At 32.2% G+C, this 15,548-nt stretch overlaps 2 protein-coding genes and 1 long non-coding RNA gene across 6 annotated transcripts; 2 read left to right on the top strand and 1 right to left on the bottom strand.

Annotated features, from left to right (window-relative positions):
- On the top strand, positions 4,998-7,319 carry LOC18586303. Its single transcript, XR_001929738.1, has 3 exons — positions 4,998-5,204; positions 5,280-5,346; positions 7,120-7,319. It is a non-coding gene; the product is annotated as an uncharacterized LOC18586303 (long non-coding RNA).
- Positions 7,693-10,796, top strand: LOC18586302 (CDP-diacylglycerol--glycerol-3-phosphate 3-phosphatidyltransferase 2). The gene is made up of 7 exons (XM_007009587.2): positions 7,693-8,230; positions 8,963-9,060; positions 9,181-9,231; positions 9,368-9,481; positions 9,566-9,622; positions 9,707-9,792; positions 9,911-10,796. Exons 1-7 carry the CDS (start codon positions 7,798-7,800, stop codon positions 10,029-10,031), a joined length of 960 nt encoding a protein of 319 aa, XP_007009649.2. The 5' UTR covers positions 7,693-7,797; the 3' UTR covers positions 10,032-10,796.
- Positions 11,100-14,992, bottom strand: LOC18586301 (glutathione S-transferase L1). 4 transcript variants are annotated; one of them, XM_018129323.1, is made up of 10 exons: positions 14,734-14,992; positions 14,239-14,313; positions 14,015-14,075; positions 13,233-13,319; positions 12,773-12,871; positions 12,595-12,694; positions 12,440-12,516; positions 12,187-12,240; positions 11,480-11,560; positions 11,100-11,402 (listed from the first exon to the last, which is right to left on the bottom strand). In XM_018129323.1, exons 1-10 carry the CDS (start codon positions 14,832-14,834, stop codon positions 11,391-11,393), a joined length of 747 nt encoding a protein of 248 aa, XP_017984812.1. In that variant the 5' UTR covers positions 14,835-14,992; the 3' UTR covers positions 11,100-11,390. The 4 variants fall into 4 exon arrangements, with proteins under 4 accessions (XP_017984812.1, XP_017984811.1, XP_007009641.2 ...); XM_018129322.1 differs by having other exon boundaries at positions 12,187-12,294; positions 14,734-14,988; XM_007009579.2 differs by having other exon boundaries at positions 12,187-12,294; positions 14,738-14,985.

Raw genomic sequence — 15,548 nt, 5'->3', positions numbered from 1 at the left:
AATATTAATTAAAATGAAAGAATTGTATTCCTTAAAATTTATTTAAAAAATATCAATCTTAAAGTTTAGAAATTGCCCTAGATATTTATTGCATTTGCAGTGGCATGCCAAAAAATGTGTAGGGTATACCAAGCATGTGGGACCATGGCATCAGTTCTATTATTACAATATGGATGGATATCTTTTACAAAGAGGTTGCACTTTTTGCCTTATCCTTTTGTCATGGCCATCTTAAAGAGGATAAATTAGATTTTTGCTTTTTCCCTTTTTGCAATATTATTTTTAACCTTCTTATAAATCCTTTTTTTAATGTATCAAAAAGAAAAATATTTTATTCCTAATAAATATGAAATTTGATTTAAAATTATCAACAAAAAATGGGTTCAATTGATTTGTTGTTTATTTCAATAATAAGTGAGTTTTTATTGATATATTAATTCTGAATGTTCATACTCTCATGATATATCGCATTTTCGACTTAAATTGAACAATTCAATTATCATTGAGTTTTTTTTATAAAGAAAAAAAATTTATCAATTCAATCTCTTGAAATTGCGTGTACTACTTTATCGAATTTGATATTCCAAAAAAATGATGAAAAAAAATCTTTATTTGTGTTTCATTTGGCTTACAAATTATATTAAGAAAACAATTCAATTTTAATTTTCAATAAAATAAAATAGTAAATTTTATTCAAACTTTAACAAAATAAGCAACAATTTTATAATCTCAATTAGGTAAATCCCATTTCAATAATGATAGAATAACAAGTTTTATTTGTATTATTATAATAAAAGGGAGCAAAGTTGTTCTTTTGGTGCATGCTTGTCAAAATAAAACACCTAATTAGCCATTATTAAATTGTTGGAGGGGTCCAATCTAAATAGCATTGGAGACAATCATTCATTTGTTTGCACACCTTAACTTTAAAAGAAACAATATATAGAAATGCTCAATCGCTTTCACTAATTACCCCCAACAAATCCACATGCTATACCTTTGAGGTCTAGAAAACTCATCAACTTTCAACATTTGGTAGACCTATAAATCATATGACCCTTTTTATTTATGGCCCTATCGCCTTCAATCATCAATGTTTTCTCACCACCAACATGAAAAATATAAAATTGATCATAAAAAATTTAAATTATATAATAAAAAGTTTTTTTTATCGTGTGGTGTTAGCATGATGTTGACGTAAATAGTAAACGTATCATATCAGTATATCATAATATTATTTATTATGTCATGTTAATATGTCACATAATTGTCAAGTGATATAATAAAATGATAAGTGGCATTTTGACAGTTTATCAATCATTAGTTATAGAGTCTATTTTGTCAAAAATAAAAATATAAGAACTTAATTGAATATAATAAAACAATAAGGACTTATTTGAATGTTTTTAAATAGTTAAGAATTTTTTTTAAGTATTATGCCAATTTAAAAGTTAGGAATTCTCAAAAATAAATATTCATGATACTAAAAATTTTTATTTATATCTTTACAGATTATCTGTTCGTATAAGAATTATATACCGATCATATATCAAAAACAAACTTTAGTAATATATATTAAGTACTATACAATAAATCAATAATAAAAATTTAAAATTCCGTATACAAGTTGAGATAAATAACAGATATTTATTTATTTATTTATTTATAAGTGATCATATTATTTTATTAATTTCATTAAACCCACCCCAGACTGTATAAGATATTTTTTAATATAAAATTCGATCTCGTATCCCTAAATCTAGGAGCATGCACCCTTGAATTTATGGGAAAAAAATATATATATGTAAATTATTCTTGTATTTTTTTTTTGGGCATTGTGAATTTATGGCTTGAAAAAAAGTCACATGGAATTATACGAATGTAGATACGAAGCTTCCTATTGAGTGTGGTATGTTCAAAAGTTTTGCTTCCATCTTACAACTTTTCATGATGCTATCTAATGCCTTTGCAAAGTCTTGACTTTCAATGCCAACCTGGATTTTTGTGAAGCATGAACTACGTTCAAGGCATAAAAACGGGATTTCCATGTATCGTAAGTAAGATTCTCTTCTGCTACTTTTATACAAAGATTTTTTTTTTCACTTAAAAAGCATTCTTTTTAAGTTTAAAACATAGACTCGTACAGTGACGAATTTAAAAATTTATATAAAAAGTGATTAAAAAGTAATCATACAAATTCATAGATCGGGTCAATAATTCGATTCAGAGTAAATATTAATCAATTTTTTAAAAAAAATTAAGTTATAACATAAAATTGAACTACTGCCACCATTTTTATCCATCATTAGACTCGTAACAGGTAATATTATATCTTACTCAACTTTTTACTAATGTGAGATTTTTTATAAAAGATATTAAGTTATAAGTCGAGGTAAGTTTAGATCAATGTAGATCTCTTTTTTATAAGTGAAAAAGTTAAAGCAACAAACGCGTTGCCTAATCGGATGGGGAAGAATGCCATAGATTTTATATTAATAAAAAATAAAATATGTCTTGTATTTAAAGTTTCTTTCATCTAATAAATATGTCTTTTAAGTTTAAAATACGTCTTATGACACATATTTATGAATAATCAAACATTGATTTATGAATTGAGCAATGTAATTAAGCTAGGAAGATTTGGCTGGTACAAATTATCATTAGCTTGGATTAACTATTAATGATATTTCTTAATTAAGCTAGGGAGATTTGGCTGGTACGAGTTTTTAGCTTTGCAAAGTCTCTAGTGAGCAGACTGTCTTTGGGCCTGGGTAGGGCGAAAGGAAATCTTTGTAAGTGAGTCTTTGGGCTCAATTTCAAGAGGAGGAAATGGCTAATGGGTATTAGCCTAATAGGCTTAAGAGTATGGATTATTTATTAAATAAAAACAATTATTGAGTTTAGTATCATGAAATAATTGAAAAAAAATCTTAAAAATCATAATAATAAATTATAAAATTATAGATATTTATATTTTTTATTTTTTCTATAAAACATGCATATTTTTGAAAAAACTACCCATTTAAAAATACATGCAACTTCTTCTTTTTCTTTTTTTAATCCACATAGTGGGTGTTTCATATTCAAGTTGGACTGAAATACACTAGATTGAACTCTCTTTTAAGTGAATAACTAAGAGATAATAGGTTTTTTCTTTTAAAATTTATACCATTTGGATAATTAAATACAAGCTTTGCAAATTACATTATCACATCATAATTAGGGCCATTGCCCTAGGCTTTTTTGACCCATGTAGGTACTCCATAATATTTGAATACCAAATAATGTAAATTAAATATATATATGTATATATATATATATTAAATTATAATGGTCCCTTCTTAACTCAAATATTATTGAGAATCAAAAAATTTAAATTTGTTTAGCATTGTATTTATAATTAGAACTGAATATTTGATCTAACGATTGTGTATTATTCTTTACTCAATAACATAATTAGAGACAGACAAGCTATACTCAATTTTAATTTTAAAGAAGTCAACTCAAAGGTTAAATATAAATTTTTATATTTTTTTTGTTCAATTGAAAAAAGTAAAATTTACATAATTCTTACTAATTTATAAGTAAATAGCAATAACAACTTTTACTTATATTAAATGGATTTTTTTATTTTTTTACTCAACTACATTAAAATTAACATATTTTACTTATGCGAATAATTAGGGGTGAGCAATTGGTCAGTTTAGTAGATTCGGTCCGTTATAATTAAAAATTAAATGAATAAAATATTTTTCGAAAATCAACTAAAGTCGATAAAACTTTAAAATGGGATTGAACTGATAAAACATCGAATTGGTTTGATGGGTTTGATTTTAGACTAAAGAAATAAAAATTTTATTACTTTTATATTTTACAAATTACAATATTAAAATTTATAAATTTTATTCAGAATTATAAAATATACAAATAATTTAAATATAAAAAAATATAACATTTGTCATTTTACTTACATAATTATATCCATTCATACAAGCTATCAAATTAGCATTCAAGAGTTTTACATATTTTATATAAATTTAAAATATGTATAATGTTAGTTCAATTTTTTGGTTGATTTAGTAAAAAAATTTAAAGACCAACAACCAACTAAATAAACCAAATGAACCAAACTTTTTAAACCAATATATCTAATAAATCAATCAGATTGAATCATTTTACTAAAATTACATTTGATTTGATCGGATTATTGGTTTAGTTTAATTTTGCTCGCCTTTATGAACGATAATTTGAAAAAAAGAAAAAAACTACTTCTTCCAGTGTAAATTCAAAGTTTTACAAGTAATTTTCTGTAATATCCCGTACTTTGATATGGTGGCTAATAAAATTTATCGAATGCCAATTGAAGTTAATTTGAATGTTTAATAGTGATAAAAGGTGAAAAGAGTATTTTAAGATAAAATATTTCGCACGAGAAAAAATAATAATAAAACAATAATATTTTTATTGAGGATGAATTAGCGAGATAAAAAGTAATTCAGAAGTGAATCGAGGTATAATAAGGTGTTTTAGGTGCTAAGGAGACAAGTAAAAAATTTTAAAATAAAATAATATTTCATTAATAAAAATAATATTAAAATATTAATATTTTATTCATTATCGTAATTTTTCATAAAAAGGGGTATATGATCAATCTAAGTGGGGGATAAGACAAACAAGAAAATTTCAAAGAAAAATGACGTTAATAGGGCTCACGTGATTTTATTAAATAAAGATAGCGCGAGTAGATAAATATTTTAAATATTATGGGGATACCGCGTTGGAGTTAAAACTTTATATTTCGTTTGTACATGTGTAAAAGAAGATAATGAAAATAAATTGAAATTAAAAGATGGTGAGAGGATACAATTAAAAAATGTGAAAACCTTTGAGGGTAAAATGGTAATTTTACATTAAAGTGGTCAAAGCTTCCAAATCTTTGAGGATAAGGAAGCTTTGACTCTTCATCCTTATCCTTGGCTGATCTTTATCTCTTCAAGATGACATTTTTTCATCTCCATCTTCTTCCTCCCACACCGTTTCCATACTTCCACCACATTTTCACTTGACTCCCATGCAATTGAAGAGAAAAATAGGGAGAATCAGCTAATGAAAGAAATGAGAGAAAGGTGGAAGGCTTGAGTAGTAAGTGATTCAAGAGTAATTGAAGAAATATCAAGTGGGTCTCAAGATTCAAGAAACATAAGGTAAAGGTTTTTGTGTTTTAAACTCATGGTTGGTTAAATCTTTGAAAAAATAATGTGTGAATCATTTTGTGGCAGCTATGATGACCATGGGTGTGAGAAAATTATGAATTTTGTTAGGTGAAATTCAAGCTAAAATCAAGTGGTAAGCTTAATGCTACAATTTGAAGCTTATGATTGGTTTAATATTGTGAGAATGATTGTATGCATATGTAGTATTATTGTGATGTCATGGGTATGGTTGGAAGGTAATTATATTAATTGGAAGTTTGGTGTGTATATGTGTTGCTAGGAAAGGTTTAAAAGGTTATGGATGTTGGTGTGCATGAAAGAATATTAATGTTATGTTTCGTGGTAACATGTAAATGAGGATGGTGGTACATGTAGATTTATAAAATATTTGATGGAAGTAAATTTATAATTTCTACCATATGCTAGGTAATTATTGTGGAAATGATGGATAAACTTGATAAATATCCTTAGACAAAATTTATATATGTGCTAGAGTCATAAATAAGTTGTTGGTATCCATAATCTAAAAAATTACGCAAGTAAAGGATAAAGGCCACTTTGATAAAGAATGTGTTAATATATAAGTTAGTTGAATAAAGATTAATGATTGAAGGAAAAAGAGAAGTAGAAATGAGGTACACTAAAGATATTGAATTTGAATTGTTGCTAGGAAGTACAAAAGTAAAAGTAGTGTACTGTGGTAGCGTGCTGGAGGAAATAACGAGCGACCGATAAGTAGCAATAGTTAGATACGCCTCCAAACCAATAGCGATATAACATCCCGCTATCGTAAGGTGAATGAACTTGTATAAAAATGTTTTGGAATAAATGATTATATGCTTGATTGAACCATTTGAATTATTTTATTGGTTTTTCTTAAAATTTGCATGGGAACAAGCCCTTAATGAAACGTTATATGTTATAAATGTGTAATATGAAGAATCCTTGTGCTCCCATATTATGTTGATTTATATATGTTGTGTATTGATAGTTAATATTATGTGATAATTATAACCATGCATGTGCGCAATGTGGGGGTTGCACATGCCGGTGATGACGGGGTGAGGGAGTGTGGATAATGAGATTGCCTATGTGTGCGATGTGGGGGGGAGCACATGATGGCATTAGTTGTGCGCGATATGGGGGTGCACACAATACTGATGATATACGCCATGTGCGCGATGTGGGGAGAGCACATTATGACATTAGTTGTGCGTGATGTAGGGGTGCACAAGATGATGATGATATATGCCGTGTGCGTGATGTGGGGAGAGCACATGATGGCATTAGTTGTGCGCGATGTGGGGGTGCACACGATGACTCCGGCTATGTGCGGTGTGGAATACACATGAGCTGGGTGTATACATGCTTGTATATATATATATATATATATATATATGCATAATATTGTTTTATATGTTATNATATATATATATGCCATAAATATGTTTTTTATATGTTATAGAAAAGGTTATGAAAATAATATGTGACTGCATTGAATATTGAGAAAACTTGATTATTGTCAATGTGCTTGATTTAATGTACAATGTGGCATGAGTGGATTTTCCTTGTGGCAGTGAAAATCCTTTAGATTTTATATGGCCAGAATTTCATTGCAGCGAGAATGCCTTTTCGTTGCGGTGAGAATCAATTTATTAAGCTTAACTTGCTTGAATTCTGCTAAAGTTTTTACTCTTCAACTTCTTTGTTGTTCATAGATCCTTCATTATCAAGTAATTAAACAAATAAGGGTTTGAATGAGAGGTTTTTAATAAGAAATAAACTAAATTGCATTATTTTTTAACTTAAATGCATCATGATTTCTAAACCTTCCTTAACGTTACTTGTTTCCTTCATATGTTCACTCACTAGGTTTATACTCACATTTTTAAACTTTATGTTGTAGGTTTGATGAGGTAAAGGTGACTGGTCCTAGGACAAGGTGCTCCTCCCTATCCATTGCTCGGTAGATTTACCATGACACTAAATGTTAGCAACCGTGCCTAGAGTCACTACGCTAACGATCAATGTCTAATTATGTATATATGAATGCTTGATGTGAAATACTAAGACTCATTTGTCAAGCTATATATGTATATTATCGTTGATGATGCCATTATGAATACATAATTGGATCTTATGAATTATTTTCAAGGGAATTATATTTGAACATTACGAATTTTAGATTTTAAAGACATATAGATTAATGTACAAGATTATATAAATAAGCTTGCTTGGTTTTAGTGGACTGAGCCCATTGGACCCTTACGTTGGTAATGACTCCAAAATTAGGTTGTGATATTTTCTTAATAATATAAATTATTTAAAAATTGAATCAATTATGTTCAAGAATTTTAAGATGAAATTTATGCATTCATAGAATTTATTTATTTATTTATTTTATTAAAAAAAGAAAGAAAAAAGAGGGGAAAAGGGGGAAAGACATAAAGGTAAGTAGCAGAACTTCCAAAAGGGTCAAAACTCGAAGCGATGTGAAGCTCTAACGCATCAGTTATCATCGACTCCATCGTAAATAACCTTAAAATTTAGAAAAAAATAAATAAAAATAAAAATCAAGCCCAAAATGGCAGGGCTGAAGCTGAGCATGGCAGCCTCAATCTGCGTCAAACCAAGCAAATGGGTCCGAACCATAACCGCCACCACCAGCCGGGCTCCACCCTCACTCCACCTAACCCGGCGCACGATAGACCCCTCGTCATCCTCGGCCCAATTTAGCATCCCCCTTCCCAATAAAAACCTACCTTTTTTTAGATTTGCCTCTCCCACCTGTTTCTCTTCCTCCGCAAAAAATAAAGGAGCCTTCAACGGGTCGGGTTCGGGGTCTGGCGGCATTCTCGCGGATATGGATTCGGATTCCAAAACGTCTCCCTTGATGCAACAGCAGCAAGACCACCAGCCGAAGTTGTCTTCTTCTAACAATTCGTCTTCCAAAATTTTAACGTTGCCGACTATTTTAACCCTCGGCCGTGTCGCCGCCGTGCCGCTGCTAATCTTCAGTTGAGTTTTCTTTTTTCCCCTTTTTTTTAATCCAATGTGGTTGTTTTATTTGCTGGGAATTTTTTTATAGCAATATTTTAATTGAATATTACCGATGTTAGATCACATACTAGTCATTTTCCCATTGAATTTAATTTGAAATTTTTAATAATAATAAGAATTACGATTTGATATTTCAATTTTAATACAATGCCATTTGAATTTGTTGCTTCCTCTGAGGTTTGGAGTTTGGACCTTTAAGTTTTTGATCTGTTTAATGTTTGGATATAATCCGTTATTCAAGATTTTTCCTTCACATTCTTCTGGGTTGCTTGTATGTTATAGATCATATATTGTGATTCTGATGTCTCTTTGAGAGACATACCATGTCCAGCCATTATGGTTATGTGTATGTCAGCCTGGTTTGTTTGCAATTTCCTTGTCTTCGGGCCTGACTTATGTGTATGTTGGGGTATTTTGTTTGTAATTTTGATGTCTTTTGAGTCAGAATATGAGAACTCTGTGATAATTTTGGAAATTTATAGCTTTTATATGTATTTGAAATCTCGGCACAAGTGAATTATGATCAGTGTTGAGAGGTTGCAATGCAATGTGGTTTAGATGGTGTAAGCAATCTATGTTTTATTACATATAGGTGTACCATTGAATTCTTATTGGCAATTGCTAATTGCTTTGCCAATGTGAAAACTTTGTGCGAAGACTAATGATATGATTTGCTTTTTCCTCTTTAGCCTTTTATGTTGATAGTTGGTGGGGAAGGACTGCTACAACTAGTATTTTTATTGCTGCTGCTATCACTGATTGGCTTGATGGGTACATTGCTCGAAAGGTATGCCTTCCACTACAACCCGTTGATGAAACACAATGGAAGCCTTTCTTTTTCCTTTTGTTTTGTAAGAGTTTAGTCACTCTATTTAATTTTTCTGACTGAAATCTTGATGTCTTTCAGATGAGGTTACATTCAGTCTTTGGTGCATTTTTGGATCCAGTGGCTGATAAGGTCTGTTCTTTCTTCCTTTGGTTTTTTGTCTGATCTTATAAGTTATTTATTTGATACAGTTTAATTGCTGAAGTTTCCATGTTAACTTGTCTGAACCATTGAGCATTTCATCTGATCCCATGCCTGTTGAATGTAGCTTATGGTTGCTGCTACTTTGGTCTTATTATGTTCAAGACCTTTGAATGTTGCTGTGTTTGGGCAAGTGCCATGGCTACTGATTGTACCATCAATAGCCATTATTGGAAGGGAGGTAATGTATACTATGGTTGACGTTCTTCTATACATGTATGAATTAGTTACAATATCTTACAAATAGTTGGCAATCTATTTGTAGATAACCATGTCAGCTGTTAGAGAATGGGCTGCTTCTCAGAATAGTAAGCTTTTAGAGGTGTGTTCCCATGGATGTCAATCAACTACCTAATTTATTGAGTTTTTCTTGTAGCTTATACTATAGGTTTGATGCATATTTCAGGCTGTTGCAGTAAATAATCTGGGGAAGTGGAAAACTGCCACGCAGATGGCTGCATTAACCATCCTTCTGGCTACACGAGATAGCAGGTTTATTATATTGCTTCCTCAACTGACATGAAAATGATAAATGTCCAAACAAACCTTGTTTAATCATTCTTTTAGTATCTGACTGTTACTTTCTTTGTTTTTTCTTTCTTGTATGCAGCCTCGGAGAACCTGGGATTTTAGTAGCTTCAGGTGTTATTTTGCTTTATATTTCAGCGGGGCTTTCTGTAATGTCATTAGGTGTGTATATGGGGAAGATATGGAAAGTGTTAATAAAGTAGTTTTCTTCATCTGCTGGGTTGCATTGGCTTGTGTACTTTTGTTGCTGACAGTTTGCGGCTGATCTCTCATGTTACTTCTGGTCCCTTTCTGATGAATGTCTTCACATATTGAAGCTGAGTTCTTTACTTAAGTGGATTAAGGAGAAAGCCCTTGCTTTTTGAAGTTCACTCATATCGAAGTTACTTTCTAATTAAATAGTGTTGGTGATGGCAGTATCAATATATTTGTGGGCTGTTATTTTTTGGGTCAACACGATTGATGAAGAGGGTTTAGATGTTGGACCATGGTATCTTTTATTTTTGTGGAGGATGCTGGCTGCTTAAAGTGAGTTGAGTCCCAACAGAAGCACATTTTGCGCTACAATTTGCTTTTGCAACTAGAGATGAAGAAACTCTTACTGAAACTATTGGAGTGTACTCGTGTAAATGACAATTACTAATCAAGTAGCTGCTCGGAAGTTATACAAAAGTAATAATACATATATGAGACATATTATTTTATTTATAGCAAAAATTTCTTACGTGTTCTCCTTTTATGAACTCACTGTTTAATGATGATGATTTGATTATGAAATTGATATGAGAGCATTGTAAATAGTCCTTGAATATTCAGCATGCAGTAGGGTTGTGCTACCACTGGGTATTGAGCAGATTGTATCCCTCACGGGGGTTCCCGAGCACGAAGCCTCTTCTTTGGAAGCAGTTGGATGTAGTTCTCTCTCTCTCTCTTTCTCTCCATAGTAAGTAGACGCCATGAGTGATGTTTCTTCATGCATTTAACTGATTGGATTGTTGGCATAACTAGATTTTACAGATATTCACATCAAGTTTCTGCCATACACAACAGATGCACAAGCATATATCTTCAAAAGGAGAGACTTGTTATTCTGGTTAATAGTTCTTTCCTTGTTTAAGGGAAAACTTCATGCTTCTTTCATTGTTTTAAGGGAAAATTTCGCCTACATTTCCTGTGATTGGTTTCAAACTTTTTTCACGTAGCATTCTATGATTTATTTTTTTCAATAAACCACAGGTGTTATATAGGAAAAACTAAAACTATAGAAGATGTAGGTAAAGGTCATTATTGTTTGGGTTGATAATGGTAGATCCTCTGTTCAATTGAGCAAAAACAGCAACTGATATTTCTCTATTTATTACCCATCTCAGCAGGCAAACCTTTAGAAGTGAAACAACCCTTTCAATAGAACAAGGGGAGTGCTTATTAGTAGGATTTCATTGGTCGTTTTGCATAATTGTTCCAACCCAGTTATATTCCCAGCATGAACAGGGGAGTCATCTTGGCAATAACAGACTCAGTTCTTCTTTTCATGGTGAGGACAAGCAGAGAATCCCCAGTGTTCAAAGCTGAGCCTGCAAAAGAAACAAGTCAGAAGAATAAGGGTGGAAAAATTTCCAATACTACTTAAGCTTTTAAACAAATGGAGTACCATGAAACGTTCTTTGTAGCTCTGAACAAGATCCTTTGGATCACTCTTTGTTTGTGTGTAAGCCTCGTTTTTGTTCATCTCCTGCAAAAGGATAGATTGAAGGCCAATAGAGATCAGAAGGCAATTTCAACATTGAACACATTTTCTACTCATCAGTAAAACTTATTGGAACCATGGAGGGGTAATTTCTCAATGGTTGCACAGCAGAGGATGCTGCTGTTAATCATAGTCTATAATAATAATATCTATGTTTTAATGTCATGCTTCTATACTAAAATGGTAAATCATAGTTTAAGGGAATTCGAACTCAACTTTTCGAATGAGCAGATATATGTACTTATCATTGAACGATACAGTCGGGTGAAATCAAAGAACGGATTGAAGTTTGGATTTTTGCCAAAATTTTCGAATTGTCTAAAGATAAATTTGAGAACAAATTGATTCCGTTTCATGGATCCTTTTTTTTTTATATTTATCTTTAGTGTTTTATTTCATTTTCTGTTGGAAAAAAAAAACAAATAGGAAAAATATCATTCAAACGGAACGTGAATAAATTGTTAACCAAAGCTACAATCATCAAGCTCATGTCCACAAGACCTTAACGTGAAGCAGCAATCCAAATGCTTGGATATGGTAGTCATAAAATTTTGGGAATGGTAAGGCCACAATGAAAAAAACGAAAGAAAATCAAGCAATTATGGAATTACCTCAATCCAAGTTGCCAGTTGAGGCCTGCCAAGAGTAAAGTCATACTTCTTCACCTCCAACAAAAAAGGGTGAATTCTTTCAATGAATGGAGCATAAGCTATATCTACCTGGAGATGACAGGAGATTATTTTTTTGTAATATGTTATGTGACTTTGTTCATTGGAAAAAGAAACCAATGTTTTACACTCTACTTTCTGATACTTGATGAAGAACAATTATACAGTTTCTGTGACAGACAAGATTTTCGCTTACCAGACTAAACTGGCCAAGGAAGAAAGGTCCATCCTCAAACTTGGAAAGAGCTGTTTCAATGTAATCAAATGCGACACCTGGTGCAGTTTACAGAAATGGTTCACAAAAGTTCAGCTACAGATTCAAAAATCAAGAGAAATAAGTGTTTGACTCACCAGCTTTGCTTCCATCTCCTTTGAATGAAGAAGTCGCTGTTTTGTAGAATGAGTCAATGTAGGAGAACAACTCTTCTGCATACTCTTTCTTGGCAGGATCCTGTTACATAGAGAAATGAGCATGTAATGAAAACTACGGTACTGAGAAACAACTAATCAAGAATTTTTGAGATTTTACATCAGGGAAAAGTGACGGCCCTTCAAAGTGACTATCTATATACTTGATCAAGTTGAGACTCTCTCCTTTGACTTCGTTATTGTGTTCCAATGCTGGCACCTACATAGATCATCCATATAACTTAGTGCAGAAAAGAAAATTGCAGAATGTTTGTACTCAGTCATTTGACATTATTTTCCAGGTATTTCAGCATCTCATGTTTAATCTCTATATACTGCTATCACCCTGTTGAGTTCATTATTCTGATGACCTTCTGTATGTCATAATAGCAAAATTCAATTCTTAAACCAGTTTTAGCATATGCCATATCAGTTCTATTAATACTTTCCTTCAATGAAATGTCATTGAATGAAACTAAAAGTTGCTTTATAAATTAATATTTAAGACAAATCCATGTTTATATTATACAATATATGTTCAGGCATCCCGTCAAGTATATTGCATAGACACATAGCCTCACCTTGTTAGCTGGGTACACTTTCTGCTTGTACCAAGCAGGCCTGTTCTTCAGATCAATTGGAACCAATTTTATCTTATCCTGCAGTCCCTGCTTCCCAAAAAATATAAAACAAAAAGGAAAAATGTTCAATTCTAGATAGAAAATATCAAATGACGCAAAATTAGCTTTGGCAAAGAGCTACTGCCACATTCCTGAACCCTATCCAGAGAAACAATAGGAACTTGGAGAAGAGAAGAAAGAAATATTTAATACAAAGACCTTCCAATTAAAACCAGAGACTTATCCACTAAATCATGAAATTCTTATACATACTGGCATTGCAGGAAGGGGAATATGCCTTTTCGTCACGTTCTGACCAGGGCCAAAAGGAATTCAAGGCCTGTGTTATCCAGTCATATATTAAGTCCTCTCTTTAAAAGTGGCAGGTAGCAGGAAAAGCTGATGCTTGGACAAAGCATGGTATATTAGAAGAAATTAGGCATCTAACTCAATATTTCAGCCACTGTTGGTTAACTGGAACAGGTGCACATGAAACCCAATTCTTGAATCATATGCAGTTTGTTTAAGGTTTGCTAGCTTGTTTAACAGAGCCTTTTCTTCTTAGAGAGAGGGAGGGAAGAAGGACGCGGGATCATAAAGGAAAACAGAAATTATTTGGCTAAAAGATTGGCCAGTCACTTAACAACAAGTATATAACATATTTCCCTTCTTTCCCCAGTTTCAACTTAACAAAGGATAAAATCAAGCAAAACACAAATGATGAGAAGAGTTATGGAGACAACCTTACAGTTACGGGTAATCCACACTCGCTGTGCATACGGGCATGTATAAGATATATACAACCTTCAACATATTACAAATGGAAAAATCACAACCAGATGCTTAATTACAAATCTAACAATCACACGTTGAAACAGATAAACTAACAAACTCAACTGCGGATTGCTAAAATCCCACTAATAGTTTAACTAATTGAAATAAAGTGAATCAAATTTTCTTCCCAAACCTTGTTGTTCCATCAAAGATTGGAGGTGGGTCTGAATGAGAATCAAGAGCTGGTGGAAGAACCTCTCGAACACTTCTGCAAACAGAGTAACACACAAGAAAACTTCAATCCTGAAATTGCAAGGTTCAAAGTTTCTAAAACCAATTAATATGGCTAGAACACAAGTACTAACAACACAAGAAAAGACTATAGACCCATATTCTTTTTGTTAAGTTACTATTACAGCTAGCCAATTCACTTCCTTTCAACTGGTGATTGCCACTGCAGCTAGCAGTTAGAGATAAACTCATTAGTCCTGACAACAGAAACCCAGAAAGCAAAAAATTTTCTTACTTTATAGCTAATGTTAGTTTGGCAGAATTCAATATAATTCCCCTTCAACTGTACATTTATTTTTCTTTTTGTTGTAAAACTCAAAACAAGAACGAGTGACAAACACCATTAATTAAAGAAAAAGACGATTTTCTACAGGACAGGAAAGCTGAAACTTATTACAAACCCAGTTGCCATTGCTGGGGATATCCTTGTAGCTTTCTTTGTAGCAGGCAATGGACAGAAAGAGAAGTGAGTTTGATAGGGAAAAGACAGAACTGCATGAACTTGGGCAGAGTCTCTGCCACGATAAAAGGAAGATCAGCCAGTGCTTCTGGGTAAGATTCTTGTTATTTGATTGGAGGAGAACGGAGTCTTATGATTTGGTGAACGCGTCAAGCGTGACGAGGAGGAACCAGGGCCAATACCACTGGCATAGCTTATTTTCAATGCTGCCACGTCTTCAGTTTTGGGCAAGTGTTGGTCGGTCGGATACTCTGTCGTTTAGTTATATAAAATACTCGTACCTTATATAATCAAGTTTATATAACCAAGTTGGATATACATAAATATCCACTATAAGAATACCCATCGCCATTTCTTTCTTCAACTCACACGTATTGGCTTGTTTATAGTAAATCAGAGTGTAGAAGGAATGTTTTGTAGATAAACTTTGGTTAGAAAAAATGTCGGGAAAAATGTTTTACCAGTAATTTAGTTACTGAGAAAATTGGAAAGCAACAGGGACTTGCAGGAGTTTCAAGTTGTATTGACTCCCACTATTGCCCAGGAAATGAAGAGATTTCTGAGTAGGACAATGGAAAATACAGATACTATGAGCTAGAACGAGAACCAGATTAAAGATGCAGACCAACTAATATTCTGATATTCCAAGAAACAAGAGCCAAAAGAAATCTGTCCAAACCCCTCATGGCTGGTTCAAGCAGCTGTGCCTTTATTGAAACCAACCAGACCTACAGAGAGTCCAAGTTTCAATT

Source organism: Theobroma cacao, chromosome 10, assembly GCF_000208745.1.
Source record: "Theobroma cacao cultivar B97-61/B2 chromosome 10, Criollo_cocoa_genome_V2, whole genome shotgun sequence".
Lineage (NCBI taxonomy): Eukaryota > Viridiplantae > Streptophyta > Magnoliopsida > Malvales > Malvaceae > Theobroma > Theobroma cacao.
Note: the sequence above shows the minus strand (reverse complement) of the source record. Positions and strands in the feature narration are given on the sequence as shown.

Excerpts from the sequence above, each read along its gene's own strand:
- LOC18586301 (XM_018129322.1), bottom strand. The coding sequence starts at position 14,834 with ATGCAGTTCTGTCTTTTCCCTATCAAACTCACTTCTCTTTCTGTCCAT. Across the intron at positions 13,320-14,014 it reads GGATTACCCGTAACTGTAAG|GGACTGCAGGATAAGATAAA; the intron begins GTTGTCTCCATA and ends TTTGGGAAGCAG. Across the intron at positions 12,695-12,772 it reads GGCCGTCACTTTTCCCTGAT|GATCCTGCCAAGAAAGAGTA; the intron begins GTAAAATCTCAA and ends TCTATGTAACAG.
- LOC18586302 (XM_007009587.2), top strand. The coding sequence starts at position 7,798 with ATGGCAGGGCTGAAGCTGAGCATGGCAGCCTCAATCTGCGTCAAACCA. Across the intron at positions 8,231-8,962 it reads CGTGCCGCTGCTAATCTTCA|CCTTTTATGTTGATAGTTGG; the intron begins GTTGAGTTTTCT and ends TTTCCTCTTTAG. Across the intron at positions 9,232-9,367 it reads TGGATCCAGTGGCTGATAAG|CTTATGGTTGCTGCTACTTT; the intron begins GTCTGTTCTTTC and ends TGTTGAATGTAG.